Source organism: Humulus lupulus, chromosome 4 (assembly GCF_963169125.1).
Source record: "Humulus lupulus chromosome 4, drHumLupu1.1, whole genome shotgun sequence".
NCBI classification, from domain to species: Eukaryota; Viridiplantae; Streptophyta; class Magnoliopsida; order Rosales; family Cannabaceae; genus Humulus; species Humulus lupulus.
This window is the reverse complement of record NC_084796.1, coordinates 45,451,272-45,462,875: the sequence shown is the minus strand read 5'-3', so window position 1 is coordinate 45,462,875 and position 11,604 is coordinate 45,451,272. Positions and strand designations below refer to the sequence as shown.

The 11,604-nt window shown below is 31.7% G+C and overlaps 1 protein-coding gene and 1 non-coding gene across 2 annotated transcripts; one reads left to right on the top strand and one right to left on the bottom strand.

Moving 5' to 3' along the window:
* The first annotated feature begins 293 nt into the window (after nucleotides 1–293).
* On the top strand, nucleotides 294–400 carry LOC133833347 (small nucleolar RNA R71). Its single transcript, XR_009892728.1, has one exon. It is a non-coding gene; the product is annotated as a small nucleolar RNA R71 (small nucleolar RNA).
* Nucleotides 401–3,456: 3,056 nt separating this feature from the next.
* Nucleotides 3,457–6,208, bottom strand: LOC133832137 (probable glucan endo-1,3-beta-glucosidase A6). Its single transcript, XM_062262521.1, has 4 exons — nucleotides 6,126–6,208; nucleotides 5,873–6,035; nucleotides 4,368–4,407; nucleotides 3,457–4,277 (listed from the first exon to the last, which is right to left on the bottom strand). Exons 1-4 carry the CDS (start codon nucleotides 6,206–6,208, stop codon nucleotides 3,457–3,459), a joined length of 1,107 nt encoding a protein of 368 aa, XP_062118505.1.
* Nucleotides 6,209–11,604: the final 5,396 nt, after the last annotated feature.

Genomic DNA, 11,604 nt, shown 5'->3' with positions numbered 1-11,604 from the left:
GCCCCATTGACTGATTCATTCCCATATTCATTGTCTTGAGCATATTAGAAATAGAGGAGACTTGGGCTGCCAAAGAAGTGATGGCATCTACATCATGAATACCAGCCACCTTTCTACCTGTAGACAATCTAGAAGTGGGCCAGTGATAGTTGTTGTTGGATATCCTCTCAAGTATTTCATATGCCTCATTATAGGACTTAGCAAGAAGAGCCCCGTTCGCTGAAGCATCAACCACCATCCTAGTATGAGCATTGAGACCGCTATAGAAGGTCTCCATTTGGATGCAATGAGGAATGCCATGGTGAGGGCATTTGCGCAGCAACTCCTTAAACCGCTCCCATGCCTTATATAAGGATTCTTCATCAAGTTGTTGAAATGAAGTAATCTCATTGCGGAGCTTGGAATTTTTAGTGGGAGGAAAATACTTCATCGAAAACCGCTCAGCCAACTCTTGCCAAGTACTCACAGAATCAGATGGCAAAGAGTTCAACCAAGCTCTGGCTCTGTCTCTCAAGGAATATGGGAACAACTTTAGTCTTAATACATCCTCTATCACTCCGAGCAGCTTGAAAGAGTCACTTACTTCAATGAACAAGCGAAGGTGAAGGTGAGGATCCTCTGTTGGCATCCCACTAAACTGACCCACAGTTTGAAGCATCTGGAACATGACTGGCTTCAATTCAAACTGTGCTGCCTGAATTTCTGGTTTGATGATGCCTGGATTGAGCTCATTGAAGAGGGGGAGAGCATATTGCCTGATAGCACGATCTCTGTCATTAGCGACAATAACTGCATTTTTCCCATTGTTGGCAGCTACTCCCCCTTGAGCTACTCGATCTTGAGCAACTCCTGCTATATTTACTGGTGGATCATGAGCGACTCCTGATAGATTTGTTGCCCTCTGGGCAGCTCCCTGTTGAGCCCCTTGCTCAGTATCCATCACTACTACTTCCCTTTTTGACTTTTGTATTCTTCGCCTTCTTCTAAAAGTACGCTCGATTTCTAGATCAGTGGGAAGTAGTTCAGGGTCTTGATTCTCATTCATACACTTTATAAACCTAAAATTGCACGAGAATCACCCAAGTCAGTAAAAAAACAGTTGAAACCAAATTGCGATATACTTAATTTCACAATAAATGACTTTAAACAATCCCCGGCAACGGCGCCAAAAACTTGTTGTGCAAAATTTAATGTGAGTGCAAGTGTACACTGTCAACAAGTAATAAGGTGATAAGAACCCAATATCGTATCCACAAGGATTTTTTTTAAGCTTAAAATTGTGAAATTAAAGTTTAACAAAATGATTAAAAAATAAAAGAACCAAACTCAAATTAAATTGGAAGTTGATTTTTTTATATGCAATTAAAAATAACTAACTGCTGAATTTAAAGTCTAAATTAATGGGATGCAATAGGAAAATCAGTTGATAAAGAAATGGTAAGCTAGGATAATTAATTCTCCCTATTATGCAATTACTGGAAACAATGCTATAGCATTCCTAACAGTTTAATAATCAAGAATTCTATTCAAGTCCATGAGTTTCTGTCGAAATCAAATGGGTTTAATTCCCTACTTAATTTGCTTATGTCTAAGCCAATTTAATATCAGGAATTTCAATTAAAGCACCAATTTCATTAGATTATGCAAGGCAAAGATATATGTCTATACCTTCACAAAATAAATAAAAAATCAAAGAAATTAATCTTGCACCATTCAAGTCTTTTGTCTAATAGTTATAACCCTTTTCAGCAATCCTAACTATTTCAATCATTTACTAAAGGTGATCAAGCAATAGTAAATATTTAACATGCAAATTACTTGAATGAATAAACCTCAATTAACATTAAGCATCAATAGCAAAGTTCCACAATTACATAATAAAGTTCCTTAACTATCCTAACTTAAAGATAATTAGTTCATAACTTTAAACACAAAATAAACTAGCTTATAATCAGTCATAAATCAAAATAAAATCCAAGAAAGAGTTGAGTTCAATAATAAGGAGAAGAAAAACAAGCCAAGAGTGTGATGGAGTGTCTTCCAAATAGCTCTTCTCTCCTAGTCTTCTTCCTTCCAAAATCCCTTCTCTCTCTCCTTCCTTTAACTCTTTAATGGCTGCCAAAAATGGGTGTATTCTCTCTTCCAGGTGGCTGCTCCTTTCTTCTTGCCTCTAGGACACGTTTTTCTTGGCTGCCAAAGAAGACCACCCTACCCTAGGTCACTTTTTCCTCTTTTTGTCATGTGGGCCTCTTTTCCTTCTTTTACTTTTTTTTTTTGTCCTCTTGTCCATTAATTGGGTCCAAGGAAAAATAAAGCCCACTAATCATTTTCTTATCTATAATGCAGCCCACTTTAAATAATCCCCAAAATGGGCTAGAAAGTAGTGTCCACGTGGGTCATCCAAATAGGCTGGCTGGCTGGCAGTACATCATGCTGCTGAAATGATGCAGCATTCCCTCCTGCTGAAACCATTTAAAACTTAAATCTCTTTCCAAATGACCAAAATTCCACCACCACCTGCCAAAATAAGAATTTCACACTTTAGGATATATTTTTCCAGCAAAATACTAGTATATAATATTATTTTAATATTTGACAAAACAAAGATAAAGACTCTACAAAACACTCTAACCCACTATTTCTTGATAAAATTACAAGTTTAAGCGCATAAAAATAACTCTAATTCCTAGAGTTATCAATAATATTAAATAAAAAGTTAAAATAAATTTTATCTACTTAAGAGTTAAAATATTTAAGTATTTTCTATTCTTATGCCAATTAAAAAATCAAGTATATAATATATTATTACCTAATACACTCAACAATTCTTCAATGAAAAGCAATGAATACATAGAAATGTCAATTTTTTGTTTTGTTATTTACTTGAAATTATATTTTTGGTAAAAAAAAAAATCTATTGTAAACATAAAACAATAAAAATGATTTCCTACAATATTTATAAATACTCCTAGCCTAGAATATCTACATAATAAATTAAACAATATATAAATATAATAGAAAAATAACAATGTTAAATAAAATAAAAATATTTTGCCAGAAATTTGGAAGATAGTAAAAAAAAATATTAACTTTTGGAAAAAATATATTTTATTTGATAATTGATATTATTATTTATTTTTAATAAAATAATAGATATTATTTAGGCTATTTAGGTTTTTTACCCCCCGAACTATTACATATGCATTATCGTGCCCCCCGAATTTTTCAGGCCGTTAAAAAATCCCCCCGATTTATTCACAGTCATGTAAATTAGGACTTCCGTCCAATTCCGTTCATTTTTGTAACGGAAGGATGATGTGGCCTTTTTTTTACATATTTGGGATGACACGTGGGACTTATAACCCGCTGACATGGAAATTTAATTTTAACCCAAATAAGAATAATTTGTTATAAACCGAATTTTTTACAACAAACTTAGAACCCCAGTTTCAATTTTCATACATTTCGGTTGTAAGTGGCGGCGTTGTAAATGTTAGCTCCAATCTGGTCTATATCCCCGCCATTGGGCCAACCAGCCTCGGCGATCCATATCCGAACATCCGGGTACCCGACTCGTTTCATGGCGAAGATGACCGAGTCAACCATCTGGTCAAAGAGGTTGGTGTAGGTCAATCCAGATTTTGGGTCGGTGTAGGTGATATTCCTAGACTCGAATAGAGCGTAGTCTAGGTTAATGTTGTTGGGTTCAGCAGACCAAGGAAAGTACGGGTACACATCGAGGAAGAGGAAGGACTTGGTTCGGTTCAAGAACTGTAACATGGGTTTCATCACCGAACTCGAAATATCAGACCTGAAAGTTCCATTCGAGGGTGGAAACGAAAATTGGAGAACATCCATGGCTAGAGTTGTACCGACCTTGACTTTGTGGGCTCCATGGGTTTTAAGGGCTTTCTTGATTTTTCGCATGGCTGGGACGATACTGAACCAGGTTGAGTTATCAGAATCGTCGAGCATTTCGTTTCCGACCATGAGATATCGGATCAGAGTTTCTGGGTAGAAAGGGACGAGGTTGGTGTGAACCCATTGATCGGTGAGTGTTTGGTTGGTGGACATGTTTTTTACTATGTCGTTTGGCACCATTATCGACACTTGCAGACCAGTGTTCTTAAGCACCGTGAGGATTTCTGGGTTGGCATCGTAGATTTTGACTCGTTTCGCTTTCAGGGATTTGATTAGTTCGACTGATCGAGATGGAGTTGGTAGATTGTTCCCTAGTTGACCATAGTTGACACCTACTTTGCCTGAGATCTCTGCACCTATTCATCAAAAAAAAAAAAAAAAAAAAATTTGAACTTTAATAAAACCCAAAACGATTTCGGGGATTGACTAGTATATAGAAAACTTACAGGAAGATGAAACTAAGAAACAGAGTATGAACAAAGGGTTCTAAGTTTGTTGTAAAAAATTCAGTTTATAACAAATTATTCTTATTTGGGTTAAAATTAAATTTCCATGTCAGCGGGTTATAAGTCCCACGTGTCATCCCAAATATGTAAAAAAAAAGGCCACATCATCCTCCCGTTACAAAAAATAAACGGAATTGGACGGAAGTCCTAATTTACATGACTGTGAATAGATCGGGGGCATTTTTTAACGGCCTGAAAAATTCAGGGGGCACAATAATGCATATGTAATAGTTCGGGGGGTAAAAAACCTAAATAGCCTATTATTTATTGGTGTTATTACACAATGTAATTATACCAATTCTTAGGGGTTGTGAGAATTGGAGAGTATAATTAAGAAATCTCAATTATCTCTAATTACATGGTTACAATGTAATTATTTAGTTAATCAAACAAGTTTAATCTAGTAATTTATACTAATTTCATCTAATTATAATTACTAGGTGAATTTCTAAACACATCCTAAAAAAAAATTAAACTAAACAAACAAGCATCGTAATATATACAAAAATAAACAACACATGCAAACAAAAATTAAAGTTTTCTCCCCCAAACTAAAATCTAAGATTGTCTTCAATGTTAAAAATAAAATAAAAGAGAAAGAAAACTACTATGAAGTCGATGTATTGCTTATGATGCATTATCTCTTAGGATTTGTTAAATACATAGTAAAATTAGTTATGCACAAAGAGGTGCAAAAATCATAACGATTTCACTAAAATCAACATGAGTAAGTTGACTCTTGTTGTAGGCATTTAAAAATTATCTCTTTGTATCCAAAATATTTCTTTGGAGTATATAAGAGTACCCAAAAAGTTTAGAGGCATTAATTTGGAGACGTTTTGAGTCGATGTATGAGGTAAAAAGTCAGTGGAGGAGGCGTTGCATCGCTTGTTGAGAGGCAATGCATCGCTTGTCTCACAAAAGCCTAGATAGGTGATGCATCGCATGGCCTGTCCGTGCGAAGCCGTACAATTATATGTTTTGACTCCAAAAACTCATTTTAAAATGCTATAATCTCATTGGTTATTACTAATGATGCTTCCTACACTATTTAAGGTGTTCAAATGAGATTTTGGTGAATTGATCACTTTCCTCCCCCCCTCTCTCTCTCTAACTTACAAAGAATACTATTTTTCTCCAATAACTTCATCAAGAAATATTGACTTGTTTGAAGGCCAAGGCTTGTTGACTCCAAACTCATTCCACAATTATAGTAGCTTCAAGTTATCTCTTGTGGGAGGCTAGGAATAGAGTTTTCTAGACAACAATTCTAATTGTGTCAAGCCTTCTTATCATCTCCGTTGATTTATTACATAAAATCATAAATGTATGATTTTATGTAACTAGGGTTTCTCTCTTCAAAGGTCCTATGTTCCTCTTAATTTAATTTGTGTTATTCTCCCATTGTGTATATTGGTATATTGTGATTAATCCTCTTAAATTACAATATTTTTGTTGTGTTCATAAGCCATAACCCCAACATTATCATCATCGTTAGACAATATGAAGGTTGCCAATGTGAATGCTCTCAAGTTTAGTAAGATATGAATCAATTTGTCACGCCGCACCAACAAGGCATGACTTTGAACGATGAGCTTGAGGATGGAACTTCAATAGCTCATAGAGAACGTCATTGAACCATTGTTTCTTGCCAATATGCACAGCCCAATAAGGATCATTAGCAACTGGAACCCAAACCTTGAAGTCCCATCGTGCCACTCGTTGCCACCTGCCATGGGTGGTCGATTGAAGCTCACAATGCCACCACCTCCGACCTCCATTTTGATCTAGCTCTAATATCATTACAACAAGCTATTTGCATGGTTAAACTCAAATCATATAGAAGAACAAAACCCAACTGCTCAAGTGCTTCAACTCATTGACATCCCGCATCACCTGATTTGTAAGAAAAATGGGTTTTTTTTTTTTTTAAAAAAAATCTTCTTTTTAGTTGTCATTAGTTACAAATAGAGTCCTATTACATAATATAACATTCTTTGTAAATATTAATTTCACAAATATTTAACTACACTAACAAATAAGTTATGGAAATTCTAGTTACAAAAATTTATATTTAACTAAAAATTAGTTCTGTAGATTTTATTTACAAATTTTTCGCTTATAACAATTTTATAAATATTGTTTACTAACAAGAAAAAAAAATCTTTGAATTTACTCCTATTCGTACATCGTTCATACACTTAGGGATGTTCATCAAACTGCCCACGTCGCTCCAAAATATGCAATTTGGAACCCTCCGCAATGCAGTTGTGGGTATTTTTTTTCAAACCATGCAGTGAGGTGTGGTGTGCGGTTTGAAATTTCATAAATGAAGTTCAAAATGCACCGTACTACACTATTAGAAAAATATCAATTTAATTATTATAAAATTATATATATCTTAGTTTATATTTTATTGTTACTATTTTGCTTTGTAAATATGCATTGTTTAGCTTACATTTTTATTAATATAATAATTTTCAAGTGATAAGTTATATATAGATATATAATTATGTATATGTTTATGCTATTGCTTGCTAAGTTTTGAGTTAGACATTGGTTTTTATGATTTTTTATAAGTTATTGGATAAATTATGAATAATTTGTGGATTTATTTCTATTTTGTTGAAATATGTATTTTGTATATGACACTATCTTGATTTTGAATGAGTGTATGTATTTTGTTAATTGTTAAATTATTAAGGTTTTTTCTTAAATACATATTTTTTTTGTTTTTTTACTGTTCCTAATTTTTTTTCAAAAATACGTACTAAATTTTTCAAAAATATGATTTTTAAAGTTACATAATTACAAACTACAGTCTCAGAAAAAAAAATTAGAAAATAGCTTAAAAGCAACTTGAAAACAACTCACCGCATCAACAAAAGAAAACCGACCAAAAAACAATATATATCAGAACAATCAAATATCAATCCAAAATAAACCTAAAAAAACATGAAAACAACAAAAAAGAAAAAAAAATGCAAAACCGTAAAAATGTAAAAATTGCCCTGAAACTGTAAAATTGAAAGAAAAAAAATGTTTGACCGTAAAAACATAAGTTTTTAGCGAAACTAAGTATTTTTTTGTAAAAATTTCTAAACTATTTGGTAATAGGTGTAAATCGCCCATGCCACACTGTACCGTATCGACGCAATTGTATGATGTGGTGTAGTGCGGTTTGAGGTCTATGTGGTGCAGATGTAGTTTATAAAATTATTCAAACTGCATATGTAGTGCAGTCTAATAAATTAGCAAAAAAATTGCACTCCCTGCACTGCAAACACCCCTCCATACTCCCTTTATTTGTATACATAAAAAAAGTATTATTGTAAATTAAACCCATATTTGTATTATGAGATAATTAATGAGATTTTTTTAAAAAAAATTGAATATCTTTGCAAATTAATCTCAAATAACATACTTTTGTCAAAAAAAAAATCTTAAATAACACACTGATATCTCCAAGCCCAATTCTGGATTTGAAATGGGCCAAGGAATCTTACAAACAATCGAAGCCCAATATCTTATTTGATGTGGGTCCATGACCACATGAAAGAGCGCCTTGATTTGGATCCAATGTGGAGACACGCCTGTGCTAAATTGGGCTACTGGTCCCACTTGAGTTTATAAAAAGGTTTCCAACCTAAGTTCCCTACCTACCCACATGTAATAGATAATAGAAGTTTAGTTCTTATTAACAAAAGAAAAAGAGGTTAGTTTGGGTACTTTAGATTGCAAAAGCAAAAGGTCATTATCTGAAGGGGTACCCAAAGTTTGGTTGTTTTCACAATAATCACATAAAAATAATTATTGATTTTTCAATTATTAAAAAGGAGCATTATGAGGTCTTTTCTTTCTCTATTTTAGAGCCATTTTTGTACGTGATTATCTTTGCCTTTGAATCATGAAAATAACATAATGCGGTCTTCTGTGACTATAAAACATAGCCATTTTCGTTGTATAAAAATACTAATTATATAATATTATTAAAAAGTTTTACACTGAGATAGGAGAAGCCATGTAATTTTGAAAATAAGAATATAATTTATTATAACGATGTGAAGTGAATTAGAAGCCAAATCAATTATCTACACGGCCTTTGAATTTAATTTTAAGCTACTAACCCTTTTATTCACAAAACGTGTTATATTATGCAAGCTGGGCTCAAAGTCAATAAGCAAATTATAAAAAATATTCAAAGCTAACTGCATAACATGTAGGAGTTCATGTGAATTGTTTTTTAATTTAAGCATAATGGATTTGCATAACTTTATTTATTTTTCAATAAATTAAAGAAAATACTATATATATGCATAAATAAATGATGAAAATTACTGTTTCATAATATATTCAATTATACACATCGCTTTTTATATATAAATAATATACATCACTTGTTTTTGCCTGGTATGTTTGTAATATCCTATATTTATTAAATCTATATGGACAATTTCTTTTATTTGTTAGGTGGATCATAGATGAGCTCAGAAGGTTTAATTTAACACTATTCAACCCAAAATGACAACCTGAATTGTCCTTGAGTTTTTAACAGCTATTACAGACCTAATCCTCCACAACCCAATTGGTAGTTTAATTAATATACTATTTTAGTGATTAATCTATGAATAATACAGTAATTTATCTATCCATTCAATCCGTATGGTATATATATATTTGACTAATTAATTTAATTGAGATATTGTGATTGAAGCATATATGATGTTGACTGACGAATATCATTATTATTTTTGGTTTTGTATGAGTGGACTTCGTTTACTTACATTTTAATTGATGCAAAGACTCTTTATTATAATGGAATATTTTTTTTATCTTTGATTTCAATGCAGAGATTGTCTGAAAATGAATGAGCTAAAAGTCAATTAATTCACTCACCTCCATGATTCTCACACCCTCTAAATCTCAATAACATAATTAATTAATCAAACATAAAAGAAAATGTAGTGCTGGGTTGCAGATAAAAAAGAAGGTTTCAATTTAAATTAGAGAGATTCTTTGAGCTTAAATTAGACAATCTATATAAACTATAGACGACTCTGCCAAACTCTGCCTTGCCTTTACTATAACCAATTATTTATCACATAACAGTTTAATAAATTTATCTGTAATTAGAATGAGACAAGTGGAATATTTCTATAGTTTTTGTACTTTAAATGAAAAAAAAAATTATATACATATATATATATATATATATTTATATAAGAGTTGGCATGTACAAAGTTTGTAAGACATGGTTACTAGTTACTACATGCTAGTACTAGAACTGGCATCTCAACAGAAACTATATATATAGAGAGAGACTCGTTCAAAATTCCTTACACATGACAAGCTGATGATGATCAGTGCATGCGTAAGCTTTGCCTACGCCACAACCTAATCGAATTTTTTTTAAAAGAGTTTTAGGTAATTAAAGCATTTCTCTTTAAATACATATATTATATTTCTAAACAAACATGTCTTAATCCTAATTTTGTAGCACAAGAGAGTCTCATTAAGAATTTAAGATGACCCTAATAATCAATACCCATGGTGGCAAAGAATAAATTTATTATGGTTCTCCTCTTGGTTATTATTAATCGATTCTTGATATTCCTTTAGGAGAGGTTGAAATAACGTATTACTTCTCTAGGTGTCTCTTTGAATGGATCTTACTAATAGACTCCTTGTATATTCATAAAAAAAGTTAGGTTTGTATTTTATCCTTTGATAATATCAACATATTTCTTAAAAATGGTGCCATATTGAGAGTGTTATATTTTATATGTGTTTTTAGCATGTTCAAAAATTAAGTACGCAATTTGTCTCCACCTGTATAGCATGTGCAATATATCTCACAGTTGTTACGATTAGATTATTAGACTCGTAGCAATTTGTTTGTATGAAGTGAACAAATATTTCCTTGAACAAGGTCGTATCATTACCCTTAAAAAAAGAGGTAGAGTATCATAACATACTATTATGTGAACAGACCATATGCAAGTAAATATTTCGCAGTCAATTCGGCAAGTAGGTGTCTCGCGAACAAAAACCTGGGAATAGCTATTTTTTTTAGTAAGACTTCAAAATCTTTAAAGAAAGACAGATATGAAGGGAGTTAATATTAATTCTTAAATATTTTAGTGGTTAATAACTTAGTCATTCAAAATTGATTAGTAACTCGAAATTAAGAAATTATATTATATTTATTCAAATAACTCTTTTTAAATTTAAACTGTTTATAGCTATAATAGGTTTAAGATTATCCCACAACGGTAGTAGATTCGGATGAGGTTTAATGTTCTGTGAATAAAGATTTTTAGATTGTAAAGTAAAAAGTGGAATTGCCACAAACAATAAGCAATAAAAAGCTGTTATGGATGGTTTTTAGGCTAAACTATTTTAAAAATTTATCGGTCATTCATCTTTCATATTTTAAAACATGAACCATACTCATCTATCTTAAAATTTATTTGTTGAGGAAAAATCCAATTCAAATATATTTAATTATGGTCCTGTTTTTCCATATGATTATGTTAAATATATGTATGTTATTGTTAAGACATTAATGAATTTTATACCATGTACACATTCATAATTCCATACACATCACAACTTCTCAGTTAGTTCTTGTGTAATCTGACTTTGCCATAATTTTAGGAAAATGTCAATATAATTAGATAGGTTAAGAACATTCTTTTTTCTTAAATGAGACTCTCAACACTTAGGTCAACACAAAATGGCATATGAAAAGTCATGGACAATCCCCACCTCGAGATATCTCGTATATCACTATTTGCTCATAATACTTTTTTATCTGGTTGTATAAAAATCATTCTGTTTTATTTTTGGAATATTTTATAATGTTTTGGTTTATGATTTACGAGGAATTGTTGAATAGTAGATCATAGTTATGATGAGGACTATAGGATTAATGCATGTATTGGTAAATCACTAAATCTAGTCCATACAATATGAAAAAGTGTGAAGTCAAAATGTCCTCCTTTATATTACTATTATTAATGTGATAATTTGATAATGGTGAATATAGTAAAATAATAAAATGATAAAAGAATATCATATGAGTTTGTCTATCAAATTAAAGCATCATGATAAGTTTGTAACATGTCAATTGCGCATGCAAATAAAATGTCAAAATGTATATTTAAAGTTAAAGAAA

What these genes read in the sequence shown, in the direction of transcription:
- LOC133832137 (XM_062262521.1), bottom strand. Translation starts at nt 6,208, where the DNA reads ATGGAGGTCGGAGGTGGTGGCATTGTGAGCTTCAATCGACCACCCATG. An exon ending in TGGCACGATGGGACTTCAAG is followed by an intron (nt 6,036 to 6,125) that starts GTTTGGGTTCCA and finishes GAGCTATTGAAG; the next exon opens with TTCCATCCTCAAGCTCATCG. An exon ending in ATGAACACAACAAAAATATT is followed by an intron (nt 4,408 to 5,872) that starts GTAATTTAAGAG and finishes CAACAAACTTAG; the next exon opens with AACCCTTTGTTCATACTCTG.